The sequence below is a fragment of the Physcomitrium patens genome, chromosome 1, assembly GCF_059467195.1.
Source record: "Physcomitrium patens ecotype Gransden chromosome 1, ASM5946719v1, whole genome shotgun sequence".
Taxonomy (NCBI): Eukaryota; Viridiplantae; Streptophyta; class Bryopsida; order Funariales; family Funariaceae; genus Physcomitrium; species Physcomitrium patens.
Window position 1 is genome coordinate 23,603,563 of NC_143410.1, and position 25,546 is coordinate 23,629,108.

The following is a 25,546-nucleotide window of genomic DNA, read 5'->3' on the forward strand; positions in this document are numbered from 1 at the left end:
TGCCCATTTAAATAAGCTGCATCAAACTATTTCAGATTGAAATTAATATTTTATCATTAAAAACATGTTTTTTTTACACATTATATAATTTCGTGAAAGAAGATGGTACTTCAATGCATTGAGGAAAAAACAACAGAGAATAGAGGTGCACATGTGTACAGCTGAGTCCATGTTCAGTGGATTTTCTTTCAAGGAACAAGATAAAACTCAGCAGTCGCCAAACCAATGACTCAAGCCCTTATTAACCTTACTAACAAATCAACCAATTCTCATTAAGTTCTCTACTCTTCCCAGTCATGGGAAAATTATATGGCAGAAGAGGTACTTTCCAAACCAGAAATTGATCAAGGCAACAATAGAAAAAAAAGTAAAAAAAAAAAAAAAAAAAAAAAAAAAAAAAGTAGCTCGGCACGGCACTTCAAATCCTGTCCACCACCACCACAGCAGCTCTCATCTAGACCCTTGGATTGCTTCCATTGTTGTAGGCCCATACAACTTCAAACAGTTCGACAGACCTGCAGGGTCAGCATTTTGACTGAATTTCCATGTGGGTCCATCTTAAAAGCGAGAGTTCTGCATGGGGAAGGAAACTCCACCTGCTCAGGTGTTGCGTTTTTTGGGTTACAAGTAGCCTTTTGACTTGGGGTACCGATCCCTGAACCTCGCTAGCAGAATACGCGACAATGGCCTCTTGCTCGACAACTCTTTCCCATGCTCCTTCAGAAAAGCCAGCACCTCCTTCTCGAAGTCCACCAGTCCCAGGACACCTGTTGTTGTGTCAACCGCACCACTAAGGTAGCTGGAGTGGCAGATTTTGCATAGCTTTGTTGAGGAGGATTATGATGCATTCATACGGCTGGAAGCATGTGGAGCAAGAGTGCAGGAAACTGTTTCCCGTTGCCTACTTGGAGTGATTGGCAGAAGAATGCTATGAATATTACATGTAGGTTGTGCAAAGTAAAGTTTTGGAAGTGTTTCTCTAGTGGGAGTTGAGTGGTTAAGTTGCGGACCGAGAGCTAGTTCATGGCCATCTTCATTCTGGCCGTTCTCAGCTTCCTCACATGCTTCTGCCTGCAGATCGCGAGCTGTCTGAGCTTGTCGCTCCAAAAACTCCCCTTCGGTTTCTTCTTGCGTTGCAGCAACAGGCTCGGACCGTGTCTCCTGTCCCGTAATGGTAAGAGGTGAGAAACAATCGAAAAGCATGACGTCAAGCAACAAATAATCTAGCTTCGCAAACTAGGGGACGTTGAAGTCTATGTTAAAGTCAAATGAGTGAATCCCAGTGGAGGATCTAGATCTTGAACATTATTCTCAAGCTTTTGGGTAAACAAGACCTAAGCTCGGGATTTAGACTCTCGCTGCTCTTACATCAGAAAACCGATAAACGGGAATAAGAAAGGTTTGTTACAAGAACAAAGCTCTTCAAAACAAGAATCTGTGTAGAACGTGAAGGGCAGACGCTCAGATTTGTAGGAGACACATGTGAAGCTTACATCTAGGCTGTCATCCTCGGAACTGAAACCGGAATCAGAGTTTGAAGTTGATGAGGATCCACTCTCGTCGGATTCTGAGAGCTCCATGATATCCTTGAGTTCCACCATAGATTCCAATAGAGAACGTAGACAATGATGGGCCGCTGTGAACCCATTCTGGTTTTGCAACAAGTTCTTGTTGATAATGTGCACCATTACTCTCTGCAAGCCAATCACTGCAGCCCCAGAGTGTCTCCATCATTAGCTACTTCCATATACTACATAAAATAATAATCGACACAACGTGCATTTATCTCAAGGATTTTAAGAGTGACCAATGGGTCAACCAGTAATTTTCATCTCGGATTCCAGCGAGAGGCTTGGATCAGCTTCACTTTCAGCTAGCCCCGCCAGCGCTTCAGCTAAGGTGAGCAATCCCTGACATGACCCATCTTCCGTCACATCGGGACCATTATCGTCGAAGCACAAGATTTTTTCCACTTCCTCAGGCAAATTGATGAAACACACAGTGATGACAAGTATGAGAGGCTTCGCCAGCGGGACGGTCATGCTTGTCAACTGCTGTAACCGTCGTGAGGCAACCTCACAGAAGCGGGGAACGAAAAAGGCCATTAACGCTTCCCCTTCAAGCGAGAATTGTGTTGCATGCAAAAGGGCATGTACGTTGCGACATGCACGCCAGCACGCCGCAGAGGATGCAGAATCGATGGCGGTAGTGAGGAAGGTGACTACGCAATCCAGGATAGACCGCTCACAGGTCTCCGGTGCAGATGAGGGCATAACTTCGGATAAAGAGAACTGAATTATTGAACATCTTTCCTGCATTGAATAGTGATATAGTGAGTGAGAATGAAGAGTAAAAATCTGGTCCGAAATCAGAAAAGTATGTTAAATTTCCAGAATTAAACACAACCCATTGCCAAACCTTATGCTTATCCAAACAAAGTCCAGACATCTTAACCAGGTGGGTGAGGTGTACAAAGACCTGCAAAGCAATAAGTTCGTCAATGCAGTCAAAGACTGGCTCATCTCCATGCGCGTCCCATCCATTCGAGGCTGCCACCAAATTAGCCCAGACTCGAACCAAGGATTCCATTTTCATTTCGACAACGTCTGCGGAGCTTTGCCCGTATCTCAAGATGACTTTCAGTAAAACTGAGGCATCACTGAGACACAAGGCTTGAGGTTTGACTGGCATAGCTCCCTCCTGCATGAAGAAAGCATAAGCCACGTAATGAAGTGCATCTTACTTTAGCAGTCTTGTGCGGTTGTTCGTAATTTGGAAACAAGCAGGTTTCACATTATCTCTGCTAACTTTCAGCTTGATCTAAGCGTCTGAATTTCGTCCAAAGGTTTCATGCTAACCTGCAAGGGCACAAGCCATGCTCGTTGCAATAGCTCAGAAAATACATTCGCCACGGTGGCGCAGCCAACCATCCATTTATCAGAATCCTTCCCCTTACTCTTATCTTTATCAGACAATGCAGCTTCCCAAGCCTTAGCAAGCGCAGCGATCGCTGAGAATCCAAGCTCAGCAACCTGCAGAATTCGCAGTGGTGTTGAAAGGTGGTCAATTGCTGAACCCTTCGTGAGTCCGAACAGGATGGTTGCAGCAATCACCACTTAAAACAAGTCTAAATGAATAGTTCCCCCCTACTACTCATTTCCAGAGCGAAACAGCGAAGAGCTCTTTACTTACTTGAGGCCACGGTTCAGAGTTGGAGGGAAGATTCTTGCAGGTCACCACCTGCACTACAGCAGCGATAGCTGGAACATAGGAGGCTACAAATTCTCGGCCGGTCTCCACAGCTATTGTCAGCAGTTGCAGAGATATTGCCGCCTCGCTTTCTTTTTCCATTCGTACGCCGGCAACAGTGGCTTGGAGTAGAGGCAGCCATTGAATTGGCTTGTACCCGTTCTGCCAAGCCCAAGCCAAGCATGACATGATAAACCCGTGAGGCAAGGATTATAAAATCTTAAAACATAAAACTTCGCATAAAAGACTTGTCGATCCGAGAGCGTAACAGTGTGCAGAAGATTCCAACATTCCATCGAAAATCTTCTTCAGCGAACTCATAGAGATGAGGACCTGGAGAAGAGATGCAAGTGCTGCCGCAGCGGATGCTCTAACAGGCCGCCATGATACACAGCCAGCATTGGGAGCCAACAAAGCCTTTAACAAGGCTGTGTATACATTCTCCCGAAGAACCTGGTGCAACGACATCGATTGCAGTGATTAGCAATTCACTCAGTCTACACGGCACCTCGTTCCGGCTTCATAGCTATAGCGTTGAAGCAATGAGAACACAACGCTAATGGAACTAACTTGGATATTTGATATTGAATATGACAAGAACTCCTCTTACCTCAGGCAAGCAACTCGAAAGTTCCCCTAGTATCCAGTTGGCGTTGGCCAGTACATAAGGACTTGGAGCCACCATTAGATACAAAGGAAACACGCGCCTTTCCAGCAGCAGGGCAACTTTTGCAGCTGGTAATGTCTTCAAATACTGCGCACTACGCATGATAGTGATTCAAGAAAATCTGTATACTCTATTCTAAGCAAACATTTGTGTCTATATTCTTCTCATCGACCACGGTGGCTAAAAACTTGATGGATTCCGAGTATCACAATCAAGCTCAATAGCAACGGCTCGCCAGAGATAACCAACTAACCTTCTGAAGACCTCCATACGCTATCAGAGCGCCATAATATCTGCATATTACCAAACTTTCAGCCACATTATGACGACAAATCATCGAGAATACGAAACTTTGCATTAACACACAAGCATAGCGAAGGTAATTCGGAAAGGAAATGAGCCATGCATGCAAAGCAATGAAATGATGAAGAGGTGTTGACATACCTTAGTACTTCGTCAGATTGCACGTCAGCTCCATCAGTAGGAAGTGGATATCGAGCTAGATAAAGCATCACTAGAATATCGCCAACTCTGTCTGAGTCATCCTTATTAGCTCCCTTGGACCCAATTCTCCTGCGTTTGACAGTGCCGGCTTTCTTTCTCCTGCGTACAGATTGAGGTCCCTGGAAATTTCACACGACAATGAAGCTTGTGATGTTCTGGAAGAATTTGACTGATTTCCAAAATAGAACATGACGCGAACCTTGCAGCCGTTATACATTATAACTCAGTAACGCGAAGCATTTTTTTTTTTCTTTCTGACGAACCATGTTTCCATCAAACTCCCAATCAATCTCAAAGAAGCAAGCACTGGAACTACGGAAAGAGGCGATATTACACCTTAGCCATGGCGATGATCCCAAGCAAGTTTAATGCCCTTCGTCGAGGTGTGACCAGATCTTCAGTCGATCCACTTGCTACATCCTGAATTGGGGAACTTGTTTACCATGAGATCATTGTAAAGCTTGATCGATTCTCATCTAGTGTGTTTTAAACTGTATGTTGCTGTTGTATGCAGATTGCACTCCCCTGCTTGAGATGATAATATTTGTAGCACACAACAGAGTTTAAGGAGGATCATTCTTTGAAACAGATGAAATACCATGTTCGAAGGGAGGTTTTTCTGGATATACTCGTCCTCTTCCTCTACCCATTCAGATAGATCCTGCAATCAATTAAAAGTTATAGAATTGATTTCATTCTCAAGATAATCAGTCGTACTTAATTGAATACAAGACTAACGTGTAACACTCAACTTTGGCCTGACAAAGTGGTGTACATCTAGAGCTGTGAAGCTGTAGCCTAACCCTCGTCTTCATGACTCGCCGATGATGCTATAAACTTAGAATATATGAACCAGGTTTTTGACCTTCGACTCAACACCACTACAAGAACACACCTTTTCATTCATCATAAGAGCAGGGAATATTGCTTTATCCAGCAAGTTGGGGAAGTGGGATGCAATTAATTTCCATCCCTGTCATAACAGCAGTACAAATGCAAACTTGATGTAAATCTACCTCTGATGTATGTAAACAAAAGAGTTTATACCATTGTTACTGTTAACAAGGTAACTTCAGAAAGTGCATTAAAAGTTGGATTACTTGATGAGGTTCACAACCCAGACTTAACACCACAGAGTTTACCACTACACCCGATGATTTTGAGATTCAGGAAAGTGCTTACAACTTCTGTCTGAAGAATGTTGGCCAACAAGTCAAAACCCAAGGATATCACGCGTTGTTGGATTTGATTAAAGTTCTGCCAAATTGCAACGAATGGGTAAGATAACCTTGTAGCGTGAATCGCGAAGGCGTACTCAATGCAGACTTGTCCCCACTGCATCCTTTTATGTAGAACAGATTAAAGCAACAAGATCACTGGTTTGACCGTTCTCAATCCCTTATCAAGTTCCTAATCTTTATAGACTTCTGCTTTACCTTGGCATTTGAGGTCTTTCCAACAATTTCAAGTGCTGCAACTGCCAGTGAAGATAGAAACCTACACCAATATATTCATCAAGTTTTTAATGACACTGGTCTTAAATTGGACCACGATTATAGTAGCCGTTTTCAGCATGCATAATAAAATGATGGAAAATTAATGATTAATCCATTAGAGGGGCAATTCTCGTTCAAGAATGCATTAGTTTGTATCCCTTCATAGTGAAGAGAGCTTACTTGTCCACATACACTCCATGCCGAGAAACCATATTACAACAAATTTGTAATGATCTTTTCCATATCTTCAGTCTTGGTTGTTTGTCCAAAGAATCCACCCGTTCTTCAAGAACAACTGAATCTAGCAGACTTAAAAGATCCGTGAACCACTGGTCGACAGATCCTAGTAATGCAGACGGCATGTGCGATTTCAGCTGCAAGGTAACAGAGACAACTGAGAGTGGCTTTTGATGTTAAAGCTGGATGTCGAAGCATCAACACGTACCCTCCTGAACGATCTACAGGAATATGTAACTTGTGCAACTTCTCTGATCAGAGAAATCGCTCACAAGGGAACAAAAAGAAAGTCGAACTTGATGAAATAAAAAGAAGAAGTGACAATCTTCAGAAATAATTAGAAGATAGATGCATCCATCGTCTGCAAAGAATCAATTCACTTCGCATCATCTCCAGGATAAGAACTTTGTTTCAGAATTGTACGAATTTGTATTGTAAAGGAAAGTGACATCTGACTGCGCTTCAACTAGGAGGAACTTACAGCATGATCTAAAGATTTGCAGAAAACCAGCAGGATGATGTCATGTTGTGAGTATTCTGCAGCTTTAGATGTTGCAACCTGCAACAAGTAATTCACTGGCGACGTTATTTATTTATTTTTTGTACCTGTCAAGTGAATGCCTTGAGAAAAGAACCCTGGCCTTACCAATAAACCCACATTGAGCCAGTAATCCCTTGAATGATCTGAAAACCTGAGCTGAAGGGCAATCGATACCTGCTGCACAAGCTGATGGAAGGTCCCATGGAACGGAACGAGAAGCTCTTTGGAAATGGTCTCCAGTTGCTCAGGAACAGGCTCACTTGCCATGGTTGGGTTCAGAAAATACTGTACACCAACCAGCATCCAAAACTTCCTCAAGGGCACACTTGAACCATTCCATTGACGCAAATAGAGAAAAGCAGTGTAGGACTAAGTGCCCAGACTTCCTCTTCAAGCCCCAGGACGGAGAAAGATTTGATCCTCACCTGGAAGGGTTTGGTGATGATCTGAAGTCCAAGAAGACAATTAAGAGCCTTCATATCTGAAGCTTCGGATCCATTCATAAGGTCGATATTCTCTATGGCAATTTTCAGGGCTGGCACAAGCTCAGGCCACGCCTTTTCTCTTACAAAATCATGAATTGTCACCAGCAAGAACTGCGAAAAATGGCCCCAGTCAGAAAATAGGGGGAAGTGCCAGACCACTAAGAATCGCACGTTGAAAGTAACTAGAGATGTGAGAAATAACGAAAAGAATCGTGTTAATATCACTCACAGATTCTGCCAAAGGCTTGCGTACGAGATCGTCGACACGCAAGACCACATCCACAAGCTGGTTCCGAAACTCTAGCCTCTCGTCACGAGACATGACGCCCTCCGCATTCCAGTGAGCTTTCAGGAAGTTCTTCAGGGAAATAGCTCCAGCTACTCGAATCCCTTTCTCCCTACCTCCTAAACAAAGCATTACCACAAAACAAAAGATTCCAACTCAGTAATGCCAATTTCTTTCTTCTCTGTCGGTATCAAACTCTGTCGACAATAGCTCACGTACCTCAAGATTCATCCTGTTCTCTCATCCTTGGATTTCAACAAAACGTAATACACACTACTCCAGATTTTCCTAATATAGTGTAGGATGTCAATATATACTGAAACATTAAATAGCAGCACATGATTACTTGCATGGTTGGACTGGTCATCTTTCTGAGATAAAATGTAATACCAGCGGCAAGTTCAAGCAAGCACAGGGCAAATTTTGGGGCTGTCTGTGCACCCTCCAAGTGCAATGTTGCTGTCCGCATTGCTCCTTCGTCAGGTCCCGCGGTGTCGCTCAACCAACATGCAATGTTATCCTTCACCGCCGTTGGCAATTCCACCATGGCCTCCATCTTGGGTGTCTTTTTATGTACTCCCGGTTCGTTCTTTTAAATTAGATTCAAGCAGATAGGCAGGCAATGTTCGCAGCACATTGCAACACTTTCAAAGCCCAAAATTTAACGGAAAGATTGTATTATTTTCCTAGCACATCGGCAAGATGCAGGTCTCTAACACAAAAAAATAAACTCATGAACTCGATGCTTTCCTTCCAGACAGGATTGGAAATCTTTGCAAATTAATACCTTCAACACTGAAGAGTTTCAAAGAAATAGAAATCGTCAGCCAAATAATCAATTCCAGACCTCTTCAAAGTTGCAGAGACGCTCCTCTCTGGAGCTCGGTAACCCAGATTACTACAGCCTCAGGATCGGAAAACAGTTGCAAATGGCAACCGACAGAGATATAAAACAAAACCGTCTTGAACAGAGCTTCGTATCCTTACAGCTAGAATTTGATTTGTCTCAGACGAAGTGTGAGAAAACTTGCAGTACTGTGAGCGACCTCAAATGCTCAGTACGTTATACCCTGAACTTCTACAAAAGGCCAACCCTTCGGATGAAATACTGGCACCTTAAAGAGGAAATTCAACATGCATTTAGCTCAAATAAATCGGTACCGACAGCGTGCGATTTTCACAAACCGTTGCCATTTGATAATTGAACCTTTATTTGGCATAGGAACAGCTTACAAAGAAAAGATTTGTTGGAATGCTCTCTGAAGACACCCATCATACGCGTTGAGAAAGCTTAATTTCTTTCTAGAAAGATGAAGGGATTCACTATTCATATAGAATACGTACATTTCTCATCGAATCCAGTCTGGAAGATACCAGAAAACAATCAGAATCCCGATTCATTCGGTTCTATAATGATAGCAGGCTGCTTGTAACAAATCCCCTCACCAGCCGAACCTTGGTGCCGGAAAAGATAGCCACACTACAAGTTCTACAGGATAGAGAAGGCCTTGCACAAGCACACGTTGGTTTGTCTCCGAGTAAATACAAGGCGGTGTATGTGCAAGAGTTCATAGTCATATACTAAACCAGCTCACTTCCTCGTGACTTAAAGCATCCAGCAGCGGATATGAGCCAACCGCCGAATTCCAAGCGGTAGTCGAGCTTTAAGGTCTTGCGCAAAAAATGGAGTGCCTGCAAACACAACCAAGTTCGTAATTGCTATCTCGATTCGACTGAAATTGATGTCACTGGACCTTCGAGGCTGATGTCCAACACGAGCAGGCATTTGCATCCAACAACAGCTTATCTTCCTCCCGGTCGTTGCACGCTTTGCACAAAAGAAGGCCGACCAAGTTAACCTCAAGATGCGACGCTGCAAACAGACAGTAATTCTAAATTCAGCAAGCATCACAGATAAGGGAGATGTGCCAAGGAGAGTACTGTATAATACTAAAGTGAATTTTAAAGAGAATACTTGTTTATTATTTTGTCTATGCACCTTGGGGTGCATTTCGTCATACTTATACCTTAGAAACGCTCAACTAGAAACTCCTCCGCATCTTCCTTGTCTTTGTAATACTCCACTTCCGCCTGCACCAGAGGTACCCAAATAAGATAGTAGTTGATAAGATTAAAATAAGACAACAATCGTCAACTCCGACATATCTCTAAGAAACTACACACCCAGCCAGAATAACAAGGACTCGAAAATTACCAACCATGATATGATACGCACCTTGCGGATTGCAATGATAGTTTTCGCCAAGTTCTTTCCGAGAGCTTCACAAAGCACAGAGTCGCCTTCAAAAGCTTGCACTGATGCAATCAATGAATTGGGCAGGCGTTCAATCTCTCCTTTCATCAAAGATGGGTTTACTTCTGCATCAACAGCGAGACAGGGTTACTAAGCAGAAACGCAAAACCTCCCACTCTTTTAATTTGATGTAAACCAGTGAGGGTGACCGAACCTAAAAAGACAAGGCATACCAGTAGGCTCTGGAAGCTGGAGATGGTTTCTTAATCCGTCCATTCCAGCAGCAATAAGTGTAGCCAATCCCAGGTGCGGGTTGGCACATCCGTCAAAGCTCTTCAATTCGAAATTGCTAACCATGTCCGCATCACATCCGGGGGGACTAGCGGTCCTCAGAGGCGCCTCCCGGTTGTCCCGTCCCCAGCATTTGTAAGCACCGCTCCATGTGTCAGGCTGAATGCGCGCATAACTACAAAGGGCACCAACACCAGGATTCAATACCTCGCTTGTGCAATTCTTTCCTTTGTTGAAGCTTCAAAGCAGCAAACTAAGCACATGGGACGAGTGTAAACAAACACCAGATGGAGCACAACAGCAACTGACCTATTCGGATTCGGACAAGTCATTGCAAAGATCGCTGGCAGATGGTGCAACACTCCAGCCATAAACTCCTGTCCCTGCTTCGACATGCCGTGCTTTGAACCCGAGCCTTTGCCCATCAACACATTCTGGTCGCCTTGCCATATGCTGAGGTGCACATGAGAGCCAACTCCCGCTCCAGTCTTAAAGTATCTGCATTTCAAACGAACACATGAAATGTAAGGATCACATGGGTCACGAAAGAAATTCAAAACAAAGACAACAAAATAAAGCGACAGGGCCCTCACTTGGGCAGAAAAGTAGCACGAAGTTGGTGCTTATGGGCGATGGCAGTGACTGCCTCCCGGAGTAAGAGAAGCTTGTCAGCAGCTTCGAGACATGGAAAGTGGCCAACAGCTAACTCGAATTGGCCTCCACCGGACTCACAGTGCATCTGCAATGGCAATAATTCCATTGTCAAAAAAATCGCAGCAAACATAATATCTGGAGCATGATTAACACCATAAGCGATCATCCTAGAGGAATTAGACGAAGGGTTGGATTTGTCTGAAACACCTGCTCAATCTGGATGCCTAGACTGGACAACGTGCTGGTAATTTCGGAAAGAATGGCAGACGCCGAATTAAAGCCTGCGGATGAGCAGTAGGGTGTGGCATCCACTCCCTGCCATGTCTTCTCTCCGTCAACGCGTTTGAGGAGGTAAAATTCGCTCTCAAATCCAGCTCGAAGTGTCTGCAACAGTCATTAACGATGATTGGAAACATCCTTACACCCTGAACTTCAAAAACCAAACGTTATTCTGTGAATCCTTTAACTCAAAAGTTTAGAAGAACAACAGCCACTCGCTCACCAAGCCAAATTCTCTCTCCAACGTTTGTGTTACGTTGCGGAGAGTAGCACGCGGGCAATATTCCCACGGTGTTCCAGGAGAGCTGTGCATATCCACGAGCGCGATCTCATGCTCAGGAAACCAAGGCAGCCTGCGTCTCGTAGAGATGTCGGGCATCAGACGAATCTCGCCAATGGCTGTCAGACCACTGTTCAGCACTGGGGAATCGGTGAAAGATGGCATCGCCATGCAAGCTTGGGTAATGCCAAGTCCATGGTCCATGACTACACCTTCGTACCTCTTGACAGGCACAACCTGCGCAAATCCAAACGGTCAAAAGAATTCATAAAGTAAAGCGTGCGAAAGAGTTCGTGAAAGCAACCGATATACACACCGACATGACCGCAACGACGTCAGACACTCACTCTGCACCGTCTTTGTCCCGATGCGTCAGCGAACAGCAACCGCACATGCTTCACCACAACTCCCTCATGTGCATCTTTCTCCGCAACAACTGGATCGACCACCTTGTCGTCGGCCAGCACATCCACCTTCGGTGCTCTTGGACTGCCTGGGAGAGACTGCGCATTCTGGCCATCTTTGAAAGACTTACCCTGGGGAAGTGTCCGGAGCGAGGGTGGCAACCGAGGTTGGAATGAAGGAGTCCGCTCCATAACTCCAAACCCTGCCGTTTGGTTCAGCTTGCTCAAACTATCAGTAGAGGCGGAGAATCCACCTCTGCCTTCTAACTTGTAGAATTCTAACGCATTTCGTCCCAGTATTCCATCTGCGGCCGCCAGTGCCTCATTGATTGGCATGTCTCCATTGTCATAGGCTTCGATCAGTACCCGAGCCAGAATATCTCGTGACCACTTCGCACCAAGAAAGAATGTCTCTGGAAATGCGTAGCCATCTGTGCTGAACATAATCTGTAGCACAGACAAACAAAACGAGGGCAGTGAAACTGATAAGATCGAAGAGGAGAATTAGTGAAACATGACACATACAATGTTGAGGGTTTTTGTTGAAAGATTACCTTATTCACAGGAGCCAGATCCATGAGATCACTCACTGCACACCTCATTCCACGCACGCTCAACTTTGGAACCACAAGCCCAAAGTCCAGATGAACCTGAGGGTACACGCTGGCGAGATAAGACGCTTCTCGCATGAATGGATACGAACCATGGAGGAGCACAACACGAGCGGTGGCGAAGCTTGGGCATTCCAGCACGGCTCGCAAATGCAACGGGTTAGCGAGCTCCAGCTGCAAGTCTTTGTCACCGAATCTGAAATAATGCAAGGGATCCAAACACATCAGTTCGCTTTGAAGATCGCACCAAGTCTGTGCAACCGCTGAATCGTTCACCGGTGATCTGAATAAGTAGAATTAGGCAGCGCTTCGGCACGTACCCTGTGTGAATCTGAAGTGGAACGTCTCGGCTAGTGGCCACCTCGAGAGCTCGTAAGAATATGAAATCAATCAAGGCCTTGTTCGAAACTCGAACAGGACTCCCCGCACCTGTTGAACGCATTCCAGCCAATGTCAAGAGAAGAACGCTCAATCAAGTACTTTTCTTTTTAAATGAAAATGGGTGGGTGTTCAAATCTGACTGCAACTGCCACTTACGCAAATTGTCAAACAGGCCGTTTTCAGATTCTTGAGCTGACACGAGAGGGTTGATGCGGAGTCCGCTGCGGTAAGCTGCAATACTCTTGAAGGCTACCACCTTCGAAGAAAGTGTGAGAACGGCGTTGAGGTTAAGAAAGACGAACGTTTGTCCATAGAGAAATTTCGCAAAAATCACAGCCATTAGACCATGATACTGGATGCATTGAAAGACTACGCGCATTTCAAGTGAACTGTGATCGATACTCTCCCTTGCAGAAGATTCACGCTCATCCAATCACAAGTAACTCAATTCAGTGCAGCGGGGTAGATCATCCTTTAGAGATTAGGTTACAGACCAAGTAGCCGATACAATCACCGACACTACCGATATTAGAAACTTCACTAGAGTACCAAAAACTAGGTCACTTTTACAAAGGATATGATTCCAAGGTCGAGCTGAACCGGTGCTCGAAGCTCTCCAGGGTCCACCTCACGTTACCCTGAATGCCCTGTTACCAAGCACAGCGGTGGGAAAAGCACTGTCACGCCACAAGCAAACTAAAATGCTGAAAAAGGGTGCCAGAACAGGGTGAGCTGAAGGTTTACAGGAGAAATGGAAGAGGAGGGAGATGATTGCCTGATTCAGAATGGCCTCAGCAACAGTTTCGATTCGGAGAACACGGTGCACACCAGGGATGTACTTGCGGTGCCATCCTAAGCTGACCATTTTGTCCATTGTGAGCCCATCGTCCAGCAGAACGAATTCGATGTTAGCGGCATCAAAGCACTTCTCGCTGATCGAAGCTAATCCTTCAGTTTTCCGGAACTGTTCAATCGCTGCCAGAGAAGGTTCGCAGCCGTAAAGATCTGCCAGGTCTTGCAAGCTCCTCTGCAAATTAAGAAACAGCAGAATTTAATTCATGGCCGGGCAATTCACGTCCAAGCCAAGCTGCAGTCTAAAGTTTTAAGTTTGTGACAGAAGCCATCCCAAGCGGATTACATAGCTAGCAAGATTGAGACAGGTGCAGCGAGTTCTGCTGGGTGCAGATCCCAATGTAAGAAATGCTGCGAGCAGAACTCCAAATGCGGAGTGAGCAACCCCATGCTGCGCCCACGAGTTCCAATCAAGACAGGCTCGGTTTCTGTATAATACCGACCCGACAACCCAAATTCGGACCGAAAGATGATCGCAAGGAAAATTAGACTACTAGCCAGTAGACCGATAATTGCAGCCTCCTCAGGGCTTGTTGAAGAAATTGTTTGAAAATCAAAAGAAAATCACATGTTATGGATGGTTCCTTTTCAGTTCAACGCCATCGCGCCAGCCGAGGTGGCTGACAGAGGAATTAGGCGAACCTGAAAGGAGAGGCTGTGCGGCACCGACGAGAGCGCTTCGTGGCCGCGGGCTTCCGAGAAGCACTGCAGGAAGGGAAGAGAGGAATCCAGGGCAACGACATTGTGCGCGTGTGCATCGATTAGCGGCAGCTGCGCGCACACAGCTCGTATACGCTCATGGTCTTGCTCCCTCTCAGTGGCCATCTTCCCACTCTCTGCAGCCTAGCCCACCCCCAAGCTATCTTCACATAGGCCCTTTTACAATCTTCCTCCACACCTTTGCAATCCAACCCCAGAACCAACCTGCCGCCTTCGATTCCTTTACTCCGCCCTCAACCCAGAATTAAAAAATACCAACAAAAGTACTAAGAGAGCTCCCCGTATAGCCTGAATATGCCGAGTGAGCAACCCCACTCTGGCGGATGGCAAGTGAACGAGGGATCGCCGCGCTCCCAGACGTGATGGCTACGACGGTGAGTGGCACCACCAATTCTAGACTCCGACTAGTGCTAGGGATAAGATCAATTGTGGTACCAATCTTCGGCACTCTCCAAATACCCAAACCATCTGCAACCTCCCATGGCATCCCTCCATATTCCTTTTTCCGTCTCTGGGCCTGACACCCGGGTTGCATCGGAGCAGCCTTTCCCAAGCCTTCCCCGTCTCCGCCGTTTAGCGCCCCTCCCATCCAAGGGTGCCCCTTCCTCCACACACCGATATCCAGGTCCGCAAGCGGATATTTTGATGACATGGTTTCGGAGTTCGCGTCCCTCTCTAAGAAATCGGGGGCACTGCCGGAGGGCGGGGGATCAGCCCTCCGGCACGGGTGACGAGCGCTGCCATCGTCAACTTTTCGACAACCTGGGCCTAGAAACACGCGCCAGCCTTCGACAACTTATCGTTTCGACGGATGTTTTCGTTTGTGGCTGACAGGTTTACTGTTAAATACCCCCCCGACTCCCTCGAAGGCTGCCCGAATTCCGATTTTTTCTCGATTCACAACCCACATCACCCTTGAGCTGCATCTGCAAGGATCAGACAACCCCTCAACAGCTCAAGGATGACATCCAAGCTTTTCACGACACAAAAAGTCGTCGATTCACGTGGACAGGGAATTTTATCGTGGGTGAAAGTGAAGGTGGCAGGAGCGGCAGCTAGCCATTGAGCTGGGCACAATCGGTTTATTGATTTTGTCAAGTGCATCCATCCAGCGCTGCACCAAACCCCTCCATGAGCAATGTGGACCATCTCTGCGACCCCAACCATGTACTCCACACAACCCAAGGAGCCTACCACGACTGCTCCCTGCGAGGGGCCCGACCCCACAGGGCCCTCCATGGGCACCACCACCATCCGGAGCTCACACACTCCGCCGCTGACAAATCCAAGGGCAACACTGTGCATTTGCCCCTGCCCCTGCCCTCCAGAGATTGTCATGCTGTTGACATCAGTGCCGGCTCAATCATGGGTGATGGGAAGGGAGGGAGGGAGAGAGATGGAGGGAGTCTTGCTCACGCAATTGCGTCGGGAGGGTCCTCGCGGGGGAGTGACGACGACGCACAGACTGTGAGAGCTGGCTCCGGCATGGCCCTCCCCTTCTGGCCCCCGTGCGGCTGCCCCCGCCGCGCCCCCTCCATGTTGTGCCAAAACAGTCTAAACACGAACCCGTGAAGGGGCTCGTTTAGCTCGCGGCGCGCGTTTCGGCCTCTAGATTGCGTGCCTGAGTTCTGGCAACACCAAGCCTGATTGGCAACACGTGGGTCCCATGCCTTTTGCCAGAAACTTCTTTTTTCAGAAAAAAGATGAATAAAAGGGCTTCGGTTCAGATGGCTTGTGTGTATGACGAATTAGGGATGGAGAGTTCAACAGCCTCAAAGGAAAACTAATTTTCTTTTACTACTCTTTTGTATATTTACAGCTATATCCATGATGTGGGAATCAGTGCGAGCTTTGAAAGATTGTGCATGCCTGAAAAAGAGGAGTATTGACATGCATCCATAAAATAAGTGTTGATTTTTTGACATTTTGGAGGATTTTCTGACCCATGAGAGTGTGAGTGTGAGAGATGGATCTCAAACAACACTTAACATGGATGGTGGTCTTTGTTGATCTTACATAATATGTGAAGATGTATGTTAAACCAATCTCATCATTTACTAGATTGACTCACTTCTCCATCAGAAGACCTCTGCAATGTTCCCATTTTCCCCATCCCCATTCCCTGCCCCCTCCCCTGTCTAGACCCTCATCCTTGTTCCCATGCCTGTCATTTGTTCCCATTCCCATATTATAGATAATGATATACAATTTTTGAAGCAATTCATGATTCTTGCTCCAGAAACCAACCCCAAAGCCTTTAAGCCATATATTTACACATGATATCTATTTCAAAAGATTTGTACATTTAAAATTCAACTGAATTTTTTTTTTGATTCCATAGATATGTAGAATACAATCAAGTAATCCAATAGTATTCAAATTAAAACACAACGTATTTTTTTTATTTATTGCAATGTAACAACAGCAATGTTTTAGTCACAAAACAAATTTATAAAAAAACATCTATGATCAAAGTTATTGTTACCTTTCACAGTGATAAGGAATGGGAATAGAGGACATACATTGGAAACAAGGACAAGGGGTTGTGATGGGAATGGAGGGATCTAATGATGGTTTTGATAGGTGGGTCAATTTAGTAAAACTTGGGATCAATTTTACATTTCCTTATAGATGTATACAATTCAAAATAAATGAAAATTACATCAACCTTGTCAAATGAATTAGAATTTTTTTTAATTAAAAAATCTCAGATACTTTTATGATGAATAAGGATTATTCTTGTTTTGGAAATTTTTAAAAATAATCCTTATTCATCATAAATAATTGTTTTGGAAATTTTAAAAATATTTGAAATATGAATTTTAAAAATATGATGAAAGATGAAAAATTTATCCCAATACAAGATTTAAAAGGCTTATACTGCCCAGTCAAGTCTTGAATTAGAAAAAAAATGTTAAGGGATGATATAACCATAAGTGCAGATGTTACAAGTAGTTTGCTTGGATTACTCACATTCCAACATAAAGTCCTAGTCTTGCACCTTAACAAGGCACAATGGTGCAACCTAAGGAGGTTAATGGCAGTGCCACTTGAAGAGTTGTAAAGATGTCATTTTATTACCTCCAACCCTCCTGACACAACTCCCAAGCAGCAAATTTAAGAGGTTCTTGAAGACATTTAGAGGTGATATGAGAATTGAAATACAATTTAAGAGTGGTCATTTGAGAATAATGTTGTATACTCAATAAGATCCAGGTTGCAATAACCAGTGTGACAATTTGACCACAAACTAGTAGTTCCTTTGCATGACCTTAGATGTACATTATATCCATTTTCAATCCTCAGTATAATAAACATGGGATTTTAAGATTTTTGTGGTCTGAATAAATTAGAAACAAAAAAGTAAATAATTTATTTTAGTAGATGTTGGCATTTGAATGTTATATATATATATATATATATATATGTATATATAATGACTGTCCATGAAGTTCATTGATTAAATGTTTTTTTAGAAAGGATTTTTATTCTGGAAAAATAAAGAAATCATATAATTTAAAGATTTCCTCAAATTTTATTTATATTTTTTAAATAAAAAATATTCTAAATTTCTAATTTTAATTTAAAATTGGATGTGCATCACAGGTTTGCAATTGCTCAAAACCTATTCTGGATTTTAACTTGCCAAGAATTGCAAACCAAAATTATTTATTAATGAAACTTGATTATTTTGAAAAAACTGTCACAACTTTGTTTTTATGATATCAAAATTTCTTCCATGATATTATGTACATTAGTCAAAGTTTAGTGATTACAAATGTACTAATACTTTTTTTTCATGGCTCAACAATCTAAATAGTTTTCTTTCGTGTGTGTGTGACCATATGTATACACATACACAACACAACAACAGTAGTTGTTATCTTTACAATGGAAGGAAGTCTTTGCGATCGGAGCCTTACCGGTTGATGAAGACCTCGACGATGCAGCCCCACACATAGTAGACGAGCTCGTTGTCTGTCTGACATCTCCCACGTCTTGCTGTCGTCCCGAATACGCCTTGTGAAAAGACTTCTAGGGGTTTGACGCTGAGGCCTTCCAGGTCCAAGATGCAAAGTCGGATCCTCCGATCTGTTAGATCGATCAAGCAGACACTTATGCAAGGATAATGAGAATCAGAATTTGCGTGTGTTGTGAGAGCAACGGGTTGATTAGCATCTTAGGATTTGAAGTTTTCGACTTTGATTTTGTTTCGCCGAATGGTGAAGGTAGGCAAGTTAGCTGGTCTGTTGGGGTTGTGGCAGGATGAATATTGTTGACGACAGCGTATTATTACGTTTAGAGTAGGACTAGTTTCCATTTGTGTGGAGATTTGTGCTTGAATGGCATGATTGTGGGGTGATTCAGACTTGGACGCGATCTGGCAGTCCCATGTTCAAAAGCTCAAGGCGCTGCGGAGTGGGAGGTAACAGGGTCAGCCTTTGAATTCCTGGACAATGTATGGCACTATAAGGGCTTAAAGCATCGATTTTGAGAATAATATTTTATATATTGTTTGAATCAATGACCCTGATTCCTGAAGGGATTCACGTCTTTGCAAATTCTATTCACTATCTAAAAATTTCATCTTAATGTTTTGAAGAGACCATAACGTACTATCACCAAACAAAACAAAAGGAACCCACTCCACCGAAATGTCCAAGAAAACCACGAGTACACACACTTCAACAATAAAATGCGGTTCGATCTGCATCGTCACTAACGCAATTTAAGCTGATTACAGTGTGGATCGAAATACGATTCACTGGAGACATCGTTGAGGATAGGACTGTTGCCTCATGGTTGGACTGTGCGGCGAAGATAGTCACAGCCTTACGGAACTACAACTAGCTCGCGCTGTCTATGGACAACTTTCCGGATTCTGGCTAGAAGAGAATCGTTCCCTAAGTGAGAAAAAGATGCACAAATTCACTAGAATAGACTCGGAGGCGCGATTACTATGTTTCAGAACGAGATGGGAACCATCTGTTCACTGGATCCGCCTCCCATACTCTGTTGACCACCACCACCAACTCCTGGTCACCAGCTCCACCATCAACTACAAGTAGATAGTGGGTGCGTTGTCAAAATGAAAAAGGCGCAAACTAGAATATAAAATAAAAACACACCCACACTCACATCTCGGCAGGGTTCGCAATTGCCAAAGAAATGGACTAAAGCTAAATCGTTTTAGCTTTAAAATTACCTCAGCATCGCTATCCCCTCTTGCCCCAAATGAAGCTGAAAACTCGCTCAGCTTCCTTGTTCCTGATCGTTGCATGAGTGCAACACTGTGATGGTGAGCGCACCGAGTACCACACACAAAGAAAACCTTGAATGCTCCACACTGGCGGCCTAAAATGACAGAATTGGGGCTGGTGCAGCTCCAACATCACCACATTGGAGGAAACGACGATGCGAAGGAGTGAAGAAGATGAATATCTGAGTGATCGTTGTGTGCAGGATTGGTATGCGACGGGCTTTACGTGCGCACGACCTTCACACAGAGTGCAAGAGAGAGAGGGAGAGAGCGAAGAAATGGCAAACTAGAGCTGGTGACTTCCCGCTCGCCGTTTCCACTGCGTCGGTGGTGTCGGTGGTGGCGGACCACTGAATGCGGTGTCGGTGCCCCCTTCCCCTCCCTTACCAATGATGACAAGAAGCTCCGAACTGATATGCATACTTCAGTTTAGTATAAATTTGTTTATTCACCCCCAAGCTCATAATTCCTCTGTAATTTTAACCAAATTTTACTTGGGGAATTTCATTGCTGAAACGATTCTGCTCTTTCTCGTGATGTTTTAAATGGAGTAAGTAACAGACGCATTAAAAAAAGAGAGGAAAATAATGATAAATTGTTTCCATTTGAGAGCATCATCACCCAATATTTATTTAAGTGTTTTTAAAATTTTACATGTTGAAATTCTAAATTCTAAACTTACATCTATAAATGTGTGTGAGTTATTTAATTTGTGGGTCCCTTGGATGATCCTCACTTAAAATCTCTTTATTACATTATAGGTGTCGTCAAAAGTATTTCAAAGAGATTTAAAGTGCACTTTTTACAAAATCTGTTTTTCTTTTATTGGATTTAGATGTATTTCTTTAAAGATATCAAAGATAAAATACAGTTGTCAATGATCCTGATGAGGTATGTAATTGTAATTTCTTCAATGAGAATCTTAAGCAAAGGGGTAGTAGCATCCATTCTAAAAATTCTTCTTCTTTAACAAATTTTATTGGATTTTTATTTTTTTATTTTAAATCAACAAAATCAAACTAATATGAAAAAAGATACAACAATAAAAAATTTATTAGAAATGTTATCTACTGATTACTATGCAACAATAAGTATCTTAAATTTAAAAGGTTCCATTTCTTTTCCATGTGTCTTATTATGGATTGATTTTGCTGAAGGTGGTGGAAGTTGAAACTGTACTGTTTTTTGTCTTATTACTTTTTAATTAAAAATCAATGATGAATGTGCTATACAGAAATATTTTAGGTGTCTTTTAGATAATTTTAAGAATCTAACGTAGAACTTTTAATTTTAAAGAATTCCATACCAAAACATTAAAATTTAGATGATTAGTACATTTTTACTAAGTTCTTTTGAGAAAATTCTCAACTTACAAACCATTTAAATATCAAGTGCAATCTTCAAATACATTGCATAGTACAAATAAAGTCAAGTCTTGTTTTACTCTTTTTTCCAAGATCCAAATCCACCCACAAACCAATTTAAAACATGTTTATTACAACACTTAAAAAATATATATGTTTACACACACACACACACATAATCTCATCATAGTACACCCAGTGGGCTGGAGTGAATTATTGTTCTGAGCGTAAGAGAGCTCTGTATAATGATCTCATGCCTGACTGAGAGAACTGGCTGCCTGTGATCAGGGTCATTTCATTCGTGGCACAATGCTGACTTGATCTATTTTGACTCTTTCCATGAGTATTTCATACAAACAGTGAGGACTGAATGTCTCGTGCAGCGCTGGATACAGTGTCAATTGCAGATCAATGCTGTCCCAGCAGTGGTTACTATCTTTCTGAGGAATTAGCAGTACCTGTGTCCCAGTCTTGCTGTTCTTTTCTTTGTCTCTCGTTTCATATGCGTATGGTTTCAGGACTTCGAGATGTCATCTGAGCCTCTAATCCTTACATAAGGAGAAATCCGCCGAAATTGACCTCATGGAGAAGTCTTGAATGCTGCATGACTCCAATATTGAAGGCCAAATGGAGTTTGGTTTTGTTAAATGAACTTTAAATTCAAGTTGGATGGTTACTTCCGAATGTGATTCACCAGTTCATATATGCATGACTGTCTCAAGATGTATTGTGCACTCGGTTGTTTACACAACTAAGAAACTCGTTGATCAGCACATTCACTCTATTTGTCTCATAAATCCCGAGCACCACAGTAGGCGGCAGATTGAAAAAAAAAACTTCTTGTAGTAGGTAAATTTTGCCAAACAGAAGAACATTCGGGGTTCTGACAAGAATCTCGCAACGATATCCAGTTGAAAGGTAGCGAGCTCAAATGGTAAGATCCATGTTGAATTATACACAGGAATACTGTTGGATGCCTACCACGACCAAAATTGACTAATTTGAAGTTCTGTTGCCGCAGTTCGGTTCTTCTGATTGCACGACTTCCTCATCATCCAGGGCCTGCAATTGGACAAAGCCAACAAATCAACCAACTTAGTCATATATTTAAGGTTTAATGTTTTAGCTTGCATGTATCCCCCCGATCGTTGCAACGTGGCTGCTGGAGCTGAACGATAGCTAGGTAGATCATTTCTCGCGATGCCCAGTCATTGGAGGTTGCCAGGGGAGGGGATCGCTTGTGCCAACCGACTTCCTCGGGAGATGGATTAACAGCCACACTACTATCAATTCTTCATAAAAACATACACATGTTTGAAGAATCAACGCCAAGGTGGCAGATTCTCCATTTCGCAATGTGAATGGAACCTGTTCTGACGCTTCGCAAGAACATACCTTTTCAATTGTGGGGTCGTCTGGTACAGTTGTTGGTACTTGTTGGTCGAGTAACCCTCTCAAATCTGACCAGTCATCCATTTCTTGATTGAACTTCTGGCATTGGGGAGTCTTCCTGCTAATGAGAATCAATCAGATGTTACCATCAAAGTTCAGAAATGGACATTTTCACAACTGCATGAAAATAATCGGTCGAAACGAATGAGGTTTGCTTGTAGGATCAGTTGCAAGCTTACAAGAGAGGAGACCACACTTCGTTTTCTTGGATCTTTTGGACGTCAATGAAGGGTTTTACTCTGGGCACCACCCTGTTGGGCAGATCTACTTCGTGTTTCACCACTCTCCTCAACTTGTTCTGGCTCACCACTTCCACATCCACATTGAATGTTGCCGAAACAGAGCGGTGATCTGACAATTTGCAGTCTTCTCTAGAGTAGTTCAGTTGGTGAAGGCCCTGGCCATACCATAACACTCGATCGCACCTGCGAAATAAGCAGCCCACATGACGAGAATGAGCTTATGATGTCGATCGTTCACAGCGGTGATTGACTGCAGTATCTTAAATTAAGGAATTGAATGGAAGCGAAAGGTCGATATTTAAATGTCTCGTCGATTGATACCAAGCAGGTGATCGTCGCTTCGATGACGAGCCAGTTGATCCTTCACCAGAGCTATAATTATCCGATCCGTTCATGTACTTGTAGGTGGGGGGGAAATAGATCGGCCCTTCCTGCCAGTCTGGGAATACTCGCCCTTCGCTTTGCTCCAGCTTGAGCTACAAAATTAGTCACAACTTAGTGCCACGCAAAAATGAAATAAAGTAAAGAACTGTTATACCACGTTGTAAAGCTCCCCCTCGCAACGACGTGAGTAATCAGGTTCTTTGGATAGGTAGAATGTGTTGAAGTACCTGATCCACACGTAATAGCGTTGCCCAATCGCCTTGTTTCACCAGCGTCCATGTTTCCTTGTCGGGGAGTGCCAGCCGGTAATTCAAGTCTCCGAGCCATATCACGCGACTACAAAGAGGAAACCATTAACTTCAGATTCCACTACAGGAACATATGCTTCGCAAATATAAGAAACGTTGCACGAGTTTTCTTACTCATGTGCTAAGATCGTCTCAGGGAGCTGAAGTCCTAAAAGCTTTGCCAAACGAGGAAATCGTGTCCTGCGAAGAATCTCGGCGACGTCGGCGTTCCTGCGCAGTGCATCACCCTCCTTATGGCCAGAAGTTAAGTGTGAGCACACAAAGCAAAAGCTCGTGTGGTGAAGGAACATGCTCACGGATACGGCACCCTACAACATTCCAATGGCAACACATTACTTAGAACGTCACGTCAAGTCACGTCCTGTAAACCCGCCGTAAGAATCCAATTTCATCAACTTCGAACAAGATAAGCGATCCTTTGAGTCATCGAACACATACCTTGTTGCCGAGGTGATTCATTAGTCCACATCCCACAGTTGATACCTGCACATTGTGTACCTGGCGCCAAAGGCTGGAACGAATCCAGACAATAATGAAAAGTCCCACCATCTGCTTGCTCGCTACTCGTAAGTACTGATGTGGGTGTTCTGTGGAAAAACCATTCCAAGGGGAGCTTGAAGCTGCGATACTTGCTCCATTCTGACTAGGGTATCTTTCTAATGAGAGCTTGGCCACGGAGTGTTTACAATTGGTAGGATTCTTGTTGGTGTGAACAAAACTTTCTTCTGAAGTGGGTGAACTTTGTGAATTTCCTTGAAATCTTGGACTAGCTACTTCTGCAAGCAATCTATCAACATCCGACACCTCAGGTACGTCCGTGACTATCACATCGATGGGATTGGATGGCGATGGGATCGGCACACTCAAGCACTTCACGAGACCGGAGCTTTTGGGTTGTCCGCAAATTTTGTTCAGAGTCTTTCGAATCTTGGCCTCCCACAGTGCCGCCGGACAGTCATTCTCAACGCAGAGCACATTGTTGGCATTCAATGGCACTACTTCCTGGAAGCTGGAGTTCGATCAAAATATACAGTGCAGTTTATAATATGTTCTGATTGGCAGCTTCCTGTGGAATCCTAAACTGCAAGAAACCTGGCGAATACAAATTGAAGTACAAATCGTCACTTAACAAATGAAGAGTAAATTTATTTGGGAGTAGGAACTTACCCGAAAACATAAATATCGGCGGGGTTGGAAGTGTTAATCCAGCCATCCAAGTCCAGATCATCGGGAGGAGGCTTACCGGCAACATTCCAGGTGTGCACATCGATTCTGCTCACATTAGTTTTCCAAGTACAGGGGTCAGCCTTGACGGGCAGATTGCAAGCCACATGCAATCAACTTTTCTGGTGCAAAGGGGCATAAGTCAGTGGCATCCAAGTTTGATTACCGATATTGGTGAGTATCAATGAATTGTTGCCGCAAAGTCTCGGATTGTCCCCGCACTAATGACCTCGGATTGGACGACGCTGTCATCGTTTCAAGGTCTTTGAAGTCCACATCAAACTTCTCCTCTTTCCCATCTGGTGAGTCAGTATTGAGCGCGTTAGGTGAGAGATGTCAATTCAAGCATAATCAACGTGTTCTAATCTACTCCTATTACAATGTTCAAATTTGATTCAAAAGAGATGCAATTCTGTTTCCAATCAAGTGCATTACGAATTCAAGACAATATAAATATAAATCAATCGGAGGAAGCAATTCATTACAAAAGTCATTTTGCTCATTTGGTTTGTGGTCCATATGATCCATGTCCACATCATGACTGAACCCTGAGCTCCCAGTGTTGCTGAGAGCACCCCATTTTCGTATCAGCTGTCGTAGCCATACCTACAAGCCACCAGACTACAGTATTAGTGGAGCTCCTGTATCTGAACAGGTTTTTCTGGGACAGCAGGTGCGGCTTGTAGAATAGAAGTCCGTCAACTGAATTACCTCACGTCGACGAGGTGTCCCCTGGAATGGTGTGGTGGCCATGTCTCCTACAAACGTTTTCTTGGTTTTTGAATCAGCTGCTACAATCTGAACCCAATTCGATACACAAACAGTCAAATTGCTTCATCTTTAAGATTGAAACACATTTTTGACACTAGCAGGCAATAAAATCGAGTTCAACAGACCAATTGTCTTTCGAGTATGACGTCAACAAGGATGGATACATCTCACAATCGGCACAACAAAATAAACAGGCGTCAACACCAGCACGCAGAGTTAGAATTGATTGGATCAATCCACCAGGAATCAACAAAAAATCTCGTTCCAGAAACGTGGAAGTTCGATAAGCAAGTTGAACCAAGGAACTGGATACAGCACCATCTTTACAAAACGAACATTATTTCGTGAGT

The 25,546-nt window shown here is 43.7% G+C and overlaps 3 protein-coding genes across 3 annotated transcripts; all 3 read right to left on the minus strand.

Annotated features, from left to right (window-relative positions):
• Positions 1–292: 292 nt before the first annotated feature.
• On the minus strand, positions 293–8,168 carry LOC112282343 (uncharacterized). Its single transcript, XM_024519836.3, has 23 exons — positions 7,856–8,168; positions 7,409–7,584; positions 7,120–7,290; positions 6,869–6,979; positions 6,635–6,712; positions 6,097–6,290; positions 5,857–5,917; positions 5,603–5,677; positions 5,316–5,393; positions 5,019–5,081; positions 4,757–4,840; positions 4,361–4,539; positions 4,170–4,209; positions 3,860–4,003; positions 3,583–3,702; positions 3,193–3,411; positions 2,859–3,032; positions 2,479–2,700; positions 1,820–2,312; positions 1,494–1,708; positions 1,011–1,161; positions 597–767; positions 293–515 (listed from the first exon to the last, which is right to left on the minus strand). Exons 1-22 carry the CDS (start codon positions 8,019–8,021, stop codon positions 622–624), a joined length of 3,360 nt encoding a protein of 1,119 aa, XP_024375604.1. The 5' UTR covers positions 8,022–8,168; the 3' UTR covers positions 293–515; positions 597–621.
• A 484-nt stretch (positions 8,169–8,652) lies between these two features.
• On the minus strand, positions 8,653–14,796 carry LOC112282347 (protein fluG). The gene is made up of 15 exons (XM_073537194.2): positions 14,114–14,796; positions 13,395–13,646; positions 13,198–13,266; positions 12,776–12,887; positions 12,559–12,667; positions 12,182–12,434; positions 11,571–12,074; positions 11,167–11,460; positions 10,872–11,048; positions 10,604–10,749; positions 10,320–10,508; positions 9,953–10,185; positions 9,702–9,844; positions 9,493–9,556; positions 8,653–9,338 (listed from the first exon to the last, which is right to left on the minus strand). The coding sequence occupies exons 1-14, from the start codon at positions 14,294–14,296 to the stop codon at positions 9,494–9,496; spliced, it is 2,727 nt and encodes a 908-aa protein (XP_073393295.1). The 5' UTR covers positions 14,297–14,796; the 3' UTR covers positions 8,653–9,338; position 9,493.
• Positions 14,797–20,157: 5,361 nt separating this feature from the next.
• LOC112281414 (type IV inositol polyphosphate 5-phosphatase 7) lies at positions 20,158–24,534 on the minus strand. The gene is made up of 9 exons (XM_090248583.1): positions 24,515–24,534; positions 24,369–24,473; positions 23,640–24,210; positions 23,316–23,509; positions 23,121–23,229; positions 22,831–22,985; positions 22,447–22,692; positions 22,211–22,328; positions 20,158–21,877 (listed from the first exon to the last, which is right to left on the minus strand). The coding sequence occupies exons 1-9, from the start codon at positions 24,532–24,534 to the stop codon at positions 21,812–21,814; spliced, it is 1,584 nt and encodes a 527-aa protein (XP_090104709.1). The 3' UTR covers positions 20,158–21,811.
• Positions 24,535–25,546: the final 1,012 nt, after the last annotated feature.

Excerpts from the sequence above, each read along its gene's own strand:
- LOC112282343 (XM_024519836.3), bottom strand. The coding sequence starts at position 8,021 with ATGGAGGCCATGGTGGAATTGCCAACGGCGGTGAAGGATAACATTGCA. Across the intron at positions 4,540-4,756 it reads GGATCATCGCCATGGCTAAG|GGACCTCAATCTGTACGCAG; the intron begins GTGTAATATCGC and ends TGAAATTTCCAG. Across the intron at positions 4,210-4,360 it reads CAATCTGACGAAGTACTAAG|ATATTATGGCGCTCTGATAG; the intron begins GTATGTCAACAC and ends GGTAATATGCAG.
- LOC112281414 (XM_090248583.1), bottom strand. The coding sequence starts at position 24,534 with ATGTGGCTTGCAATCTGCCC. Across the intron at positions 24,474-24,514 it reads ATGTGGCTTGCAATCTGCCC|AATCGATGTGCACACCTGGA; the intron begins GTCAAGGCTGAC and ends TAATGTGAGCAG. Across the intron at positions 23,230-23,315 it reads GAGACGATCTTAGCACATGA|TCGCGTGATATGGCTCGGAG; the intron begins GTAAGAAAACTC and ends TCCTCTTTGTAG.
- LOC112282347 (XM_073537194.2), bottom strand. The coding sequence starts at position 14,296 with ATGGCCACTGAGAGGGAGCAAGACCATGAGCGTATACGAGCTGTGTGC. Across the intron at positions 13,267-13,394 it reads CTGAGGCCATTCTGAATCAG|GGCATTCAGGGTAACGTGAG; the intron begins GCAATCATCTCC and ends GCTTGGTAACAG. Across the intron at positions 12,075-12,181 it reads ATCTGGCTCCTGTGAATAAG|ATTATGTTCAGCACAGATGG; the intron begins GTAATCTTTCAA and ends TCTGTGCTACAG.